Source organism: Myxocyprinus asiaticus, chromosome 29 (genome assembly GCF_019703515.2).
Source record: "Myxocyprinus asiaticus isolate MX2 ecotype Aquarium Trade chromosome 29, UBuf_Myxa_2, whole genome shotgun sequence".
Taxonomy (NCBI): Eukaryota; Metazoa; Chordata; class Actinopteri; order Cypriniformes; family Catostomidae; genus Myxocyprinus; species Myxocyprinus asiaticus.
Genome location: NC_059372.1, coordinates 28,314,626 through 28,329,585, shown reverse-complemented (window position 1 = coordinate 28,329,585; position 14,960 = coordinate 28,314,626). Strand labels below are relative to the sequence as shown.

The window sequence follows — 14,960 nt, the reverse complement described above, 5'->3', positions numbered from 1 at the left end:
TGCTGATTTCATTTTACAGCAGGATTTGGCACCTGCCCACACTGCCAAAAGCACCAAAAGTTGGTTAAATGACCATGGTGTTGGTGTGCTTGACTGGCCAGCAAACTCACCAGACCTGAACCCCATAGAGAATCTATGAGGTATTGTCAAGAGGAAAATGAGAAACAAGAGACCAAAAAATGCAGATGAGCTGAAGGCCACTGTCAAAGAAACCTGGGCTTCCATACCACCTCAGCAGTGCCACAAACTGATCACCTCCATGCCACGCCGAATTGAGGCAGTAATTAAAGCAAAAGGAGCCCCTACCAAGTATTGAGTACATATACAGTAAACGAACATACTTTCCAGAAGGCCAACAATTCACTAAAAATGTTTTTTTTATTGGTCTTATGATGTATTCTAATTTTTTGAGATAGTGAATTGGTGGGTTTTTGTTAAATGTGAGCCAAAATCATCACAATTAAAAGAATCAAAGACTTAAACTACTTCAGTCTGTGTGCATTGAATTTATTTAATACACGAGTTTCACAATTTGAGATGAATTACTGAAATAAATGAACTTTTCCACGACATTCTAATTTATTGAGATGCACCTGTATATTAATCCACTGGAGTCATATGGATGCTGCCATTAAGTGCTTTTTTGGAGTTTGAAAGGTCTGGTCACCATTTACTTGCATTGTATGGATCTACATAGTTGAAATATTCTTCTAAAAATCTGTGTGTTCAGCAGAAGAAAGTCATACACATCTGGGATGGCATGAAAGAGAGTAATTGGTGAGAGAATTTTCATTTTTGAGTGAACTATCCCTTTAATACTTGAACTGTTTTCAAATGCCATATAGACAGCTGAGAATATAATACAAAGATCTTTCTTACAATAATATTATGCTACATACATATTTTAGGAAGGGAGCAAAGTCAAACTTGTCTGATTAAAACTAACCTGAATAAATAAGTCTAATCTTCACAGCATTACTTATTTCACATTTTGAGTGGGATTGCATTGCTAGCCTTGTGATATGGCTAATTTTTACACATAAAAAAGCCTACATCTAATTTAAAACACATTAAAATGTTAGAATGTGCCGTACCCTTAAAAAAATGAGAGAAAACACCCATCAACATGTTTCTAAGAAAAAAAATCTTTATTATGCATCATGAAAGTTCAATTAATCAAAGCAAATCATTTACAGTAATTTTCTATTATTTCAGTACAAATCAGTTTAGTGCAAAACAAAAGTAGGGATTCAAGGTAACAATGAGTGTTTACATGCACGATCATACACTGATTATGCTTAGTAAGCTGACAATATGTGTGGTCATGTAAACACCTTAAATGCCATAAATGGTTTAAGCAAAACCCGATTGACACAGGTAGATTTTTACCTGTTATCCTGAATTTGCATTGCATGTAAACACCTTTACCGGAGTTCTTACCATCAATGTGCAAAAGTGTTGTACACATGCCTGTTTACATTGTGATGCCAAAAGCAGAGAATAATCTGATGACTTCAAGTCTCATGTAAAAGCTGGTTTCTTGCATTGTCGGATCTTTTGAACAAACTGATTTTTGGTAGTTATAAGCGCATTGGTACACATGTAATAGTGCTCCAGTAAACATTCAACAACCAATACCCTATCTCCTTTTAGCTTCAGCTTTGTGATGAAAATTATATCCAGAGGCAAAAACAAAAATATTTATAGAGCCACACTTTAAACATTTCACAACATTATTTAACTATTTTGGAAGATTTTAGTAATAATAATAAAGCACTTCAGTCACAACTTTGATAATGTAATTATAATCTTCTATTGGAACATACTGCATCCATTTGAAAATGTACCACAGAGTTCAACTTCAATCAAATCTGCACAAATGCAAAATGTTTGTGAATAATAACTATAGAAAGTGTTCAAGTTATGTCTGAGATCACTCTGTTCAGAAGGTCGGTCCAAATCTCTAAGGCCACGTACACACTTATCAGTTTTCTTTGAAAACTTTGTTTTCAGTTTTCGTTCTCCAAAGTAAGAGGTTATGAAGAACATTTTCAAAAGTCTCCATTTTCAGTGGAGGAAAATGCCATTACAGTGGTGTAAACGTAGCAAAATCAATGCATTTTCAAACAAAAATGTATTAGTATGTCAGATATTAACAGTATGTTTTGAAGAGCACCTAAACAGAGTAAACTGGCAAGATGTTTGTTCAACCTGTATTATTTTCCTCAGAAAATACCTTACAGTAGCTGGCATTTGTAATTTTTTCAGTTTTACGAAGTCCATTTGAACCCCTTTTCGCCTGTCCCCACTAAAACACTTTTAAACACAGTGGCAATCAAAAAACAAAAACAAATGCCCAACTAATTATCACTCATTAATGATTTACTCATGATCATAATGCCCATTCCTGTCTGATTCATTTCTATAGCTGGCTTGTTCAGTGTATGTGTTGGCGGACAGTCACATATGGACTTTGACTGATGTTTTGATTGAACGTCTAGTGTTTTACTGGGCTTTAGGCTATCTTTTGGTCATGGTCAGTGTTGTTTACTTATGTTTATTTTGTCATTCGGCCAACAGATTAAGACTACATCCACATTAATTCATTTAGAAATGCTCTCAGTCCACACTGCAGTTTTCAAAGGTTTTCCAAATGTAGCTTGTCACACTGAAATGTCTGAAAATACTTAAATTCCCTTACTGCTCATACAAAAAAAAAAAAAAAAAAAAAAACGTAAGCGTGGCCGTGAAACACTAGATCCTTACTCCTGCTACTTGACTGGTCCCTATCCCTAAAGCCCACTACAGGGTTCGTAGCATTTTCAAGGAACATATTCAAAATTCAAGCATATTTCAAACCTTGAAAACCTAACTGTGAAAATCAAGAATTTGCCAAACTTTCAAGGATCTGTACGAACCCTGCCGCTACTACACCCACCCTTAACCCTAACCATAGTAGAGAGTCATTGGTCCCTATCCCTAAAGGCCACCCTTACTCCTATCCCTAAACATAACCATAATAGGGAATGAAAAATCAATACGACACCAGGACAGCAATTGCGAGTAAACTTCCCATCATCTTTGAAGGTATGCAATGTGAAGGTTGTACAAAGTAACATTTATCTTTAACAATGCTATCAAAGTGGAAAGCAGGCACAACAAGGGCCGCCATCTTGATTGTTTTGATTAAATGGATCACATCACTGCATCACATCACAACAAATACATCATCATTTTCAGATATCTCAGTTTTCCTTGTCCATACTACAACGCAAAGACAACATTTTCAAATTGATCCACTTGGGAGAGCGTTTTCGGAAAAATCAACTTTCGCTGGACAAAAATGCTGTCTTAGTGTGTACGGAAGGCCAAAACGTAGAGAAAAAGATGTGTTTTCAAATTTATCTAGATTAATGTGGACGAATGTAGCATTAATGTTGTATAAGTAATCATCGTATTGCATTGTAAATACAAATTGTGGATGACACCATGCCATTACTTAGAATTTAAGATAATAATAGAGTTCAAGTAGGAATACATAGTGTTGAATTATGAATCCAACTGCAACTGTTGGGGTGAGAAAAAGAGATTTGTTCTGTTTGGATACATAATGTCAGTAAAGATAAACGGCGATATAAAAGCCTTTGTATTTTTTTGTGTGTTTAAAAGCAATATTGCCAAGGACTGAAAGAATGAACCTTTATGACTAAAAAGTTAGACCCTTAAAGCATTTAGATCTTGTAATTATCTACAGACTGTAATTCTTTTGTGTTTTTTGTATAAGCAAAGCTTCCTCAGCTTAGTGTCTAAAAACTGGGTCTTTTCAGAGATCGCTGTAAGTAACACCTCACCACACTTACAACTCATGCTGGCTACTGTGAGGTAATGGCAACTTCCTGATGTCATTATTCTGGATGAGCTGAAAGTAAAACAGCACAATCTCTTCATAGTTCTGAATGGAAATCCTTTCGTTCACGCCATGGAATCTAAAGGATGAATATGCTTAATTAGACATATAAAAACTGTTAACTCCATCAGTTTGTTTACATAAGAAGGTGTGCTCTTCCACAAAGAGAGCCATTTTCCTGTGTTCTACCTTTGAGGATCACCGGGTTTGAACCATGACGGGGCAAAGCGATAAATGTCTCGAGTGAGGTCCTTGTAATGACGGCTGTCAGTGTTGCCAACACAGATACCTGTGAGAGAAAATCATAGAGTACCACTGCTGACAAAACTAAGAGTAGAGTCAGGTTCTTCAAAAGTCAATGATCTATGTAATTGGCACTTTAGCCCTTTGAGCTCTTCGTAGAGACTTACCAGGGGCGACAGTGACCTGTGGAAACATGCCCTGCACCGTTTTTTTTATGATCTGAAACCCAAACGATTGCTCATCATAGGAGCTGATGGGAAGTGGGTCAAATCCATTGACCAACTTTACCTTCACACGCTCATCTGATATGGTGAACTCGATCAACTCCAGAACCTAGAAATGGAAAAGAGGGGGTATAATAAACAATGAACATTTTTAAGTTAGGATATAATTACATTTGTTACTGAAAATTTCACTATAGTCATAGTGTTTGATGACAGTGAATCGCCTGAAACTGGTTTGAGAAGGTGTAAATAGTTCATCTATGAACTTGTGCTATCTGAAGAGCTTGAACAGCTTAAGAGCTGGTTGAATGAGTCAACATGATTGCTGTGGCTACTGGGTGACCTCTGACCTCCTGCAATGTCTGGGCTGAGTGGATACGCAAATTGACGAAAGCTTCAGCATATGATGGGATTACATTAATCTGTCAGAGCAGCCAGAGAGGGAGAAATAATTAGTAATCTCTATTCATGCTAAAACTCAGAATGACTTTGAGTTACAAGCAGAAAAACTGCATCCCACCTTTACACCAGAGTTAAACATGGTGACAGCGGTTGTTGTCCTCACAAAAGCATTTGTGTCAGGTTTTCTCTCCAACACCCTGCAAGTGCAATATGAAAGGGCCACAGATGTAAATAAAGATATATCATGATATGACATAAGTTACTTTAGTGAGTATTAACCTCACGCATGTGTACGCGATTCTGCGTAATTACCGTTTTTTGACCGATAAAATATCTTAATGTCCGACAATTCAATGTCCGACACAATATCTTGTGAAAATATTAGCATGATGCCATCAGCAACCCCTTTTATCGATACCACAAGTGTACAGTGTGATGCCATGCATTGATAACAGTGCCTCACTGCCACTGAGGTTTAAATTTTCCCGAAGCTTCTGGAGTCCTAATCCGTGACTATCCCGCATACTAACATAAGCAGCCTGCATTATTCCCATCTTACATGTCCGCAGTGAAGCTTCTCACTTCAGAATCGCATTAATACCTTGCGTTGCTGTCTTCTAGAGAGAAGGACATCAGGCTTATGGGAATCTCAAGTTGTAGGGAAACACTGAACACATTTGACTTCACTTTGGCATCAAAGCACTATTGTGCTATGAAAAATCGGACGGAAAATAGTCGAAATTAGCAAAGGTAATTAGCCAAGAGAAATTATATGACATAACGAAACGATTTGTTTTTTCAATAGTTCTTTATAAACGAAAAGATATGTGGCAAATGAATGTTTAGTTTAGTTTTGCCCCGTTGTTGAATGTTTTTTTAAATTAGATGCTAATTCCATGACGGACGTTTTTTGGGGGGTTTTTGGGAATGAAAAAGCAGTTATAATGAACAAACGTTTATTGTTCAGTTGACTTGAATGTGTCTTAAATTAGCCTGTATCATATTATTATGCATAGTCCATCGCATTTACACTGCAAAATAAACACCGAAATGAGATGACCAGATTTTTTTCAAATTTGTCTGGCAAACTTACTCCCGAACAAGTTGGCCAGCACCAATATTTATTAGAGCAGAAACTCTGACGTGGACATTATATTTTGGCTTCACTATATGCAATGCAGAATTTCAATAAATTTAAACCAACAGATCTCAGTTCAGGACACTCTGGGCTGTCAGTAAAGGGTTAAACTTTGTGACAAAACAACATGGCGGTGATCAAAGTGGAGTTTGTCTTTGAGAGAAACACCAACAAAACTACATCTGGTAAGAAGGCTAAATAAGTTTTTACACTGAAAGCTGTATGAGTCAAAAGAATAGTCTCTAGTTTCATCCGACATGCCATTTTTTTAATTTGAGCGACTTATCACCAAACGCCATGCTGCTGTACATTAGTGCATTTTTTCCTTAAAAATCCTAGATTTACTATGCATGATCACATTGAGAATAAATGGGTTCATCCAAAAGCTGAAAAATGTTGCTTTCAGAGGCTTTATATGGAGTTAGGAGGAAAATAAGGTGCTTTTCGAACTGTTCTGAGACCAGTGCAGATAGACAGCACACTGGAGGTTAAGTCCATCATTAAATAGGGAGCATCCTATAGCTTTCTATGCAGCTAAGTGCATTCAACCAAAAGTTCATTTTCAGGCTGCAGATGATGTTTGGACCACTCAACATGTTTGGCAGACATGGCAGTACATAGATTCAGAGTTTATCATGTATAATTTTATTTTAACATGGTTGGCAGTGATTGGATGATGCTGTCCATTACTTTGAATCTGAATTATTTATGCTTATTTCTGATGTAATGTCTGTAATGTCTCAAAAACATGAATAACCAAAACTCAACAAAACATTTGATGAATAAAATCTTGAAAAAGACTTTGTATAGCTTGGTATTATTTACAAATTCACAACTTAGTCCCGCTGTCCACATATGTTGCCATCAATTCTTAGGAAAACTATTTGCTCTAGGAATATTTTTAGAGCAAATAGTTTGATTTGTAACTAGTAGCACCTGTTTATTATGTGCTACTAGTTACAAATCAAAAAGGGAAATGGAAAATGCACACAGCAGTCACACTCAGGTCTCAGGAAGTTAAGACAATCAGTGCTAACTACCTGCCAAGCAGTGGAGAGAAGAGCCACAGATTAGACATGATGAATCTGAGAGGCAAGCCAAACTATAGAACAAAAGAAGAGACATGCATAAAGTCTATTACAAATGCATAAAACACTTTATTATTTATAGGGGTGCTCTGTAAAACATAATACAGGTTGTGACATTCAAAACCTGTTTGTTATTTAAATTTTTTTTTTTTTAATCATTTTTACCTTATGTGCCAGATGTTCAAATGTGCCACGTTCAGGACCATAACCAAATAGTCTTGGCATCGGATATTCCTCCAACCTGGGAAAAGTTATTATGAAAAATAAAATTACATACTTCCATACTGCTGTCATGCAACTGTTTTGAAAATAACTTATAAAATAAATAAATTAATTAATTAATCTAATTGGACTTAAATTTTCAATGTTCACAATATTAAAGTGTTTTAGAGGTTCTTTTTGCCTTTTGACTGCTGAAGCCAAGATGCCAATACTGCTCTCTTTAGGAGGCATGGATGAATGTCCCGGAGTGCTAATAACACTCAGCTTTACTGTGGCTTGGCCCTTCTCACTGATACCTATTCTACAAAATACACACAAGACAAAAAAAATACACACTTACTAAAAATACATATACTAATAAAATAGCTACATTAGTAGAATTACTCAAAATAATATAGTCTCACAGAGCAGCAGGTCCATCCAGACCATTTATGACACCATCCAGCACTGCTAGGCCTTCATCTAAAACATACTGCAGCTTCACCCCACGGCTCTTCAACAGATTCACAATATTCACTGCACCATGTAAACCATTCACCTAACAAAATGAAATATATTAAAAAAATTATACTATAGTAAAAAAAAAAAAAAAAAAAAAAGAACCTGACATCTGTGGTGTTGTGGTGCACAGGTTGACTGTTTATTTTTCATACTTTTTACTCATAAATGCAGAATTGTAATAGTATTTTAACATTAAAGTATATTTTTTATGAAATAAATTATACTATAAATTTTTACCGAAAATGTAGGAAATTCTTACCTCCTTAGAATTTTTATACAGTACATATTATATATATATATATATATATATATATATATATATATATATATATATATATATATATATATTACAGTAAATCTACAAGTGAAGTCTTTTAAAAAATAATATCATTGTTTCACTTACAGTTAACTAGTAAACAGGTTTTTACTGTAGCATCTTTACATCCTTTTTCTGTAATAATAAATTTTTACAGTGGGTGATCCATGAGCCATCACCACTGTACTCCAGGGGACTGTCCATAAAGTCACTTTCGATAAAACCTCTGATAAATGACATAATTTGACCAGATGACCCAGGATAATTACAGTTAGCATACTGGTAATGACACACTGTTGTGGAAAAGACCTTCAGACCAACCTCCTCATCGTGACCCAAACCAATAAAGAAGCTTCGCCGAGGGGTGTAGCCTTTCTCCAACAGATATTCCAACCCCTGAAGGATCCCCTTCAAGAGCACATATCATTACAGTTAGAATAGGTAAGACTAAACACATGTACTATTGTTTAAAGAAGAACTGCCCTGCTGATTCACCATACCATCACAGACTGTTTATTGTCAATGGTCCCTCGTCCATAAATGAAGCCATTGAGCTCTTTTGCAGAGAAAGGAGGAGCATCCCACCCATCCGCCTCATCAGCTGGCACTACATCGATGTGTGCCAGCAGCATATAAGGCTCCAGGGTTGGCTCACTCCCTGACACTGTAAACAGATGGCTGTAGTTGCCCACCACCTCATGTTTGACCAGGCTGGATGAGAAAACCTTTGGGAAGACTAGAAAGAAACAAATCTTAAATAACACAACCTCTCGTGGAATTTTCACATTTCATACTTAAGCCATGCAAGAGCAATTAATAGGTTAGCAACAGGAAGGGTCCAAATTAACACTAGTCAACTACAAGCAAAAATTAGCTTTGAATTGTACTGAAATCGTATTGTTTAAAGGGACACTTCTTTGCTAAAAGGGATCATTACTTACTCACCCACATCTTATTCAAAACCCATTATGATGTCTTTCTTCCATGGAACATAAAATATGTTTGGTAGAATGACCAAGCTGCTCTCTCCATTTGAAAGTTGACAGACAGTGACTGTTAAGCTTTAAAAATGACAAAAAAGCACCATAAAATTAACCCATAAGACTCCAGCACTATATTCCAAGTCTTCTGAAGACAAAGGCTACAATAGCTTGTGTGAGGAACAGACCAACATTTCAATCGTTATTCCCCTTAAAATCTTCCCTTCCGGAGCGCACAAATCTCATTCAATCTGGCACACATTCAAAACTTGGTCCTCAGGTGCATAACATCATCAGGTTTGACGTCAATGACATCAATCAACATCATTTAGGCTGTTCGTCACACAAAACTATTGTATAAATTTAAACTTGGAACTTAAGTGCAGAAATCGTAGAACCCAGTGGTTCTAAACCCTTTTGACCCCAAGTCCCCCCCCAACCCCCAACAAACTATTGAAAGTCACCCTTACTGTACTTCTGCTGTAATAATGACAATAATGACAGATTATAGCTTATTAACTCATTTAAAATAATTTTAAGTCATTTTGAGGAAGTTTGCTGAAGCCCCTGGTCGAGAACCACTGGTATATACTACATACAGCTTTTATATAGTTTCTTTTTTTTTTTTTGTCCTTGTTGAAGCTTGACTGCCTCTGGTCACTGTCTACTTATGTTGTGTGGAAAAGACTAGCTTGGACATTTTGCAAAATATTGCCTTTTGTGTTTCACAGAGAAAAACAAATCATATCGCTTTGAAACAACATGGGGATAAGTAAATGATGACCGTATTTTCATTTTGGGTTAGCAACTCCTTTAAAACTGACCAAGAGCCAAATTCAAGTAAAAATTTGCTTTGGCGAGAACATAAAAAACTGAATTAAATGCCAGTTTGTCATCATAATATATTACAATGTCAGACTGACAGTTGCACCCTCTCTATTTTCAAATAATAATCTGAGGTAATCGACGTGAGAGAATCATTTCAAAGAGATCCTAACGGTCACATAGAGTGCAACAGTCTGGTTTCGGAAGTAAAAATCCCATTAATTTTTTCTATACACTAACTGATTTTAAACGATAACTTAGAAACTTTTAAAGACAGACCTACCATATACACTATATTGCCAAAAGTATTCGCTCACCCATCCAAATAATTGAATTCAGGTGTTCCAATCACTTCCATGGCCACAGGTGTATAAAATGAAGCACCTAGGCATGCAGACTGCTTCTACAAACATTTGTGAAAGAATGGGCCGCTCTCAGGAGCTCAGTGAATTCCAGCGTGGTACTGTGATAGGATGCCACCTGTGCAACAAGTCCAGTCGTGAAATTTCCTCGCTACTAAATATTCCACAGTCAACTATCAGTGGTATTATAACAAAGTGGAAGCGATTGGGAATGACAGCAACTCAGCCACGAAGTGGTAGGCCACGTAAAATGACAGAGCGGGGTCAGCGGATGCTGAGGCGCACAGTGCGCAGAGGTCGCCAACTTTCTGCAGAGTCAATCGCTACAGACCTCCAAAGTGCATGTGGCGTTCAGATTAGCTCAAGAACAGTGCGTAGAGAGCTTCATGGAATGGGTTTCCATGGCCGAGCAGCTGCATCCAAGCCATACATCACCAAGTGCAATGCAAAGCGTCGGATGCAGTGGTGTAAAGCACGCCGCCACTGGACTCTAGAGCAGTGGAGACGCGTTCTCTGGAGTGACGAATCACGCTTCTCCATCTGGCAATCTGATGGACGAGTCTGGGTTTGGCGGTTGCCAGGAGAACGGTACTTGTCTGACTGCATTGTGCCAACTGTGAAGTTTGGTGGAGGGGGATTATGGCGTGGGGTTGTTTTTCAGGAGCTGGGCTTGGCCCCTTAGTTCCAGTGAAAGGAACTCTGAATGCTTCAGCATACCAAGAGATATTGGACAATTCCATGCTCCCAACTTTGTGGGAACAGTTTGGGGATGGCCCCTTCCTGTTCCAACATGACTGCGTACCAGTGCACAAAGCAAGGTCCATAAAGACATGGATGAGCGAGTTTGGTGTGGAAGAACTTGACTGGCCTGCACAGAGTCCTGACCTCAACCCGATAGAGCACCTTTGGGATGAATTAGAGCGAAGACTGCGAGCCAGGCCTTCTCGTCCAACATCAGTGTCTGACCTCACAAATGCGCTTCTGGAAGAATGGTCAAATATTCCCATAAACACACTCCTAAACCTTGTGGAAAGCCTTCCCAAAAGAGTTGAAGCTGTTATAGCTGCAAAGGGTGGGCCGACGTCATATTAAACCCTATGGATTAAGAATGGGATGTCACTTAAGTTCATATGCATCTAAAGGCAGATGAGCGAATACTTTTGGCAATATAGTGTATGTTTCCATTGAAGCCATCAGTCTGCATTATTTCAATTTCATGTTTAAAAATTGTCTCCATACTCCTGGTAAACAACTACATTACCCATGGTCCAGCAGAAAAAGATCCACCAGTCAAGAGAACCGTGGCCAACAAAGCCCGCGAAACAAGCTCAGGAACGACCGCCCACCATACTATGAATGACGCAACCGAGTCTGTCTCCCTTCACCTTTAAACTATATATTTATAGATATCAGAATATTTTGTAATAAATGTACCTAAAACAACCTAAAATCAATAGTTTTATATATTTCCATTGTTTTTATTTATGTCATTTGCAACGCTTCACGGGATTGTAGTTCGTGCCCTCGTGAAAGACGTTAAGTACACAGTCTTGTACTTTTGTCTTTTTGTCCGATTTTCAAATACTTTTTTGCTTCAAATCAAAGATTATAATGTTGTGATTCACCTTGGAGCTGGTGGGTTTGGTTCATGGCTTAGAACTCTTTAATGGAGGATTTTATGAAAAGTCTATGCCAAAAATAAATGGCGAAAATACTTACGGAACCCAGACGGATTAAAAGTTAGTGGGCACTGTTGCGCTCTACAGATTAAAGGTCAGTGATTGGCTTGCTGTTCTGTCACATGCCTAACATTTACTCAAAGTTTTCTGTTTAACAAACAGGGTTTTTTACTATATTTTTGTATTATTGTCATAACTTCAGTCATAACTTTATATGGCGACACAAAATAAAACATTTGAGGAACAAAACCATGATGGATATCAATGTTTTTGTGACAGAGAAGTTTGGAGAGAATGAATAATATAATGATGTGTGTCATATCATATCGTAAATACAGGGGCACCGTAACGGGGGAAAGTTAGAACGATTCTAAGGCCCTGAACAGACAGGGGGCCCGGCAGAACACCCAAGTCTTGAGTCTTGAACTGCATGATTTTGTTGTAAATGGCCAATTGCACTGGTTAGAAGACTGGAGGACTGCTCTTCCTTGATAATAAAAGATGATCCTGAAGATGTTTAGGGGTTTATCCCAAAAGCGCTTCCCATTTGTACAGCGCAGCGGGACTCGCACACATCCTGGCACGTAGTGTTGTGCGTAGTGTTGTGTGGGGGTGTTTATCTTCAGATATTCCAAGAGATTACTTAAATCAACATTTAAAAATAAAAATCCAATATTTCCACTCACTAAAATGACATGATCAAACATTCTAATGTTTATGTCCTTTTAATTGTATAGTTACTACTATTAAATGCATTAAGTTATTTTCATGAACTTTTCAAACTCAAATTTGTTTTTAGTGTCTCTTTTTGAATGTGCAATCATGATTATGTTCACATTTATTAATAATGATCATTTTTAATGATAAAAGAAAAAAAAATTGTGCTGGTTTCGAAAAGAAAAGGGTGCCTGGAGTGCAAAGTTGTCAGGAGGCCCAAAAACCCTAAAGGCACCCCTGCCTAAATATGAGGGAAATGGCAAAATAATGACTTTGTCATTCGACCAAAAATATATTTTTAAGGAAATTATGCAAAACGCAGTTTTATGATGAGTAAGAATTATTTATGACAGGTAAACTTCACTGGACATTGGCAGGTTTTGCAAAAACAAACAAATATATATATATATATATATTGGACCCTGGCAAAAAGTATTCCCATGCTTGGGAAAAGTACTGGATCTCTCACCTCTCCTCAGCAGCAGGTCAAATTCACGTAAGGCGCTCGTGTTCAGATTTGTCTCGGTAAATGACACCGTGGGAATCTGAATTGCCGCTATGAATGAAATTAAAAGAAGGCATGAGAAGCAACCAAAATACTGTATCAAGAACATGTACATTAGCAATTATCACCAACATGCAGAGCTCGAGACATATCTGTTGACTGTATGTAACTGGCCGCATGATAAACCCATTCACGTGATGTGAAGTGTTCCGTCTGTAAACTAGGTGTAAGCATTTGGAGTTTGTGTGCACAATGACCGACTCATCGGTGTTTCTACTTCGCTTTTTACCTTTGAAATTTGCCAGCAGATTCTTTCTCTGTTGTGGACTTATATGAAGAGAAATGGTGGTTGTATTTTCCCATTTTCCAAGCTGAAGCCCTGCGTTCGCATCATATGTAAATGTCCTCACGGCGGCAACAAGAAACAAAACTGTTATCAGAAATACAACACTTAGCAGCAGTACTTTCAAAAACATAAATATTTTCCATCTTGTGCTGTGGCCTGTCATGTTTCAGGAAGTAAGAATAACACTAATTTCATGATCAGAGTCCATGTTTATCTAATATCCCCGCCGATGATGCAGCATGAGCGCCTTCTGCTGGTTCGGAATAGAACTGAGCACATACTGAGGATAGTTCACCCACACACGAAAATTCTCTCATCATTTACTCACCCTCATGCCATCCCAGATGTGCATGACTTTCTTTCTTCTGCTGAGCACAAACGAAGATTTTTAGAAGAATATTCCAGCTCTGTAGGTCCATACAATGCAAGTGAATGGTGATCAGGCCTTTGAAGCTCCAAAAAGGAAATAAAGGCAACATAAAAATAATCCATCAGACTCCAGTGGTTTAATCAATGTCTTTTGAAGCGATCCAGTTGGTTTTGGGTGAGAACAGGCCAAAATGTAACTCCTTTTTCACTGTACATCTTGACAGCAGTCTTCTTGGCGATCATGATTTCAAGCTTGATTACACTTCCTATAGCGCCATCTAGTGCTCTGCCCGTGCGTCAATCATTAGGAAGTGTAATCGAGCTTGAAATCATGATCGTGCCCAGAGACTGCAATGGCAAAATGTTGGGTAAACTATACTTTTAAAGTATTGTCATTGTGGCCTGGGTAGCTCAGTGGTAAAATACACTGGCTACCACCCCTGGAATTCGCTAGTTTGAATCCCAGGGCATTCAAACTAGCAGCCAGCCAGCCAGGTCTCCTAAGCAACCAAATTGGCCCGGTTGCTAGGGAGGGTAGAGTCACATGGGGTAACCTCCTCGTGGTTGCTATAATGTGGTTTGTTCTCGGTGGGGTGCGTGGTGAGTTAAGCACGGATGCCGCGGTGGATGGCGTGAAGCCTCCACACGCGCTATGTCTCCGTGGCAACGTGCTCAACAAGCCATGTGATAAGATGCACGGGTTGACGGTCTCAGATGCAGAGGCAACTGGGATTTGTCCTCCGCCACCCGGACTGAGGCAAATCACTACACAACCACAAGCACTTAAAAGCACATTGGGAATTGGGCATTCCAAATTGGGGAAAAGAAAAAATTATGTCATAGTGTGCTTTGACATAACAAATGGTATAATTACAGAAAGTATTCAGTGTGAAAGTTTGATAACTATTGTGTATATATAACTAAAATTTCAGTAAACTGGGGGTAAATTGCCCCCATGAAAAAGGAGTATGTATAAATAACCAAACACACGACAAAAAAAAAAATATGTATAAATAAATAAAATAAAAAATACAAATAAAATACAGCAAATTAATACATTAATATAAATGAATCTCAGTTCTTTGTAAATGTTTACAAATTAGCACAAGCTTTATGAAAATAAACTGTGGATCATT

At 37.8% G+C, this 14,960-nt stretch overlaps 1 protein-coding gene across 1 annotated transcript; it reads right to left on the bottom strand.

Annotated features, from left to right (window-relative positions):
* Nucleotides 1-1,109: 1,109 nt before the first annotated feature.
* Nucleotides 1,110-14,331, bottom strand: pm20d1.2 (peptidase M20 domain containing 1, tandem duplicate 2). Its single transcript, XM_051662644.1, has 13 exons — nt 13,399-14,331; nt 13,074-13,160; nt 8,542-8,777; nt 8,363-8,449; nt 7,629-7,762; nt 7,406-7,525; nt 7,168-7,243; nt 6,955-7,016; nt 4,895-4,973; nt 4,725-4,796; nt 4,318-4,483; nt 4,097-4,196; nt 1,110-3,986 (listed from the first exon to the last, which is right to left on the bottom strand). Exons 1-13 carry the CDS (start codon nt 13,616-13,618, stop codon nt 3,857-3,859), a joined length of 1,569 nt encoding a protein of 522 aa, XP_051518604.1. The 5' UTR covers nt 13,619-14,331; the 3' UTR covers nt 1,110-3,856.
* Nucleotides 14,332-14,960: the final 629 nt, after the last annotated feature.

What these genes read in the sequence shown, in the direction of transcription:
- pm20d1.2 (XM_051662644.1), bottom strand. Translation starts at nt 13,618, where the DNA reads ATGACAGGCCACAGCACAAGATGGAAAATATTTATGTTTTTGAAAGTA. An exon ending in TGACCTGCTGCTGAGGAGAG is followed by an intron (nt 8,778 to 13,073) that starts GTGAGAGATCCA and finishes GTTTCTTTCTAG; the next exon opens with TCTTCCCAAAGGTTTTCTCA. An exon ending in TTCTCTCCACTGCTTGGCAG is followed by an intron (nt 4,974 to 6,954) that starts GTAGTTAGCACT and finishes TTGCACTTGCAG; the next exon opens with GGTGTTGGAGAGAAAACCTG.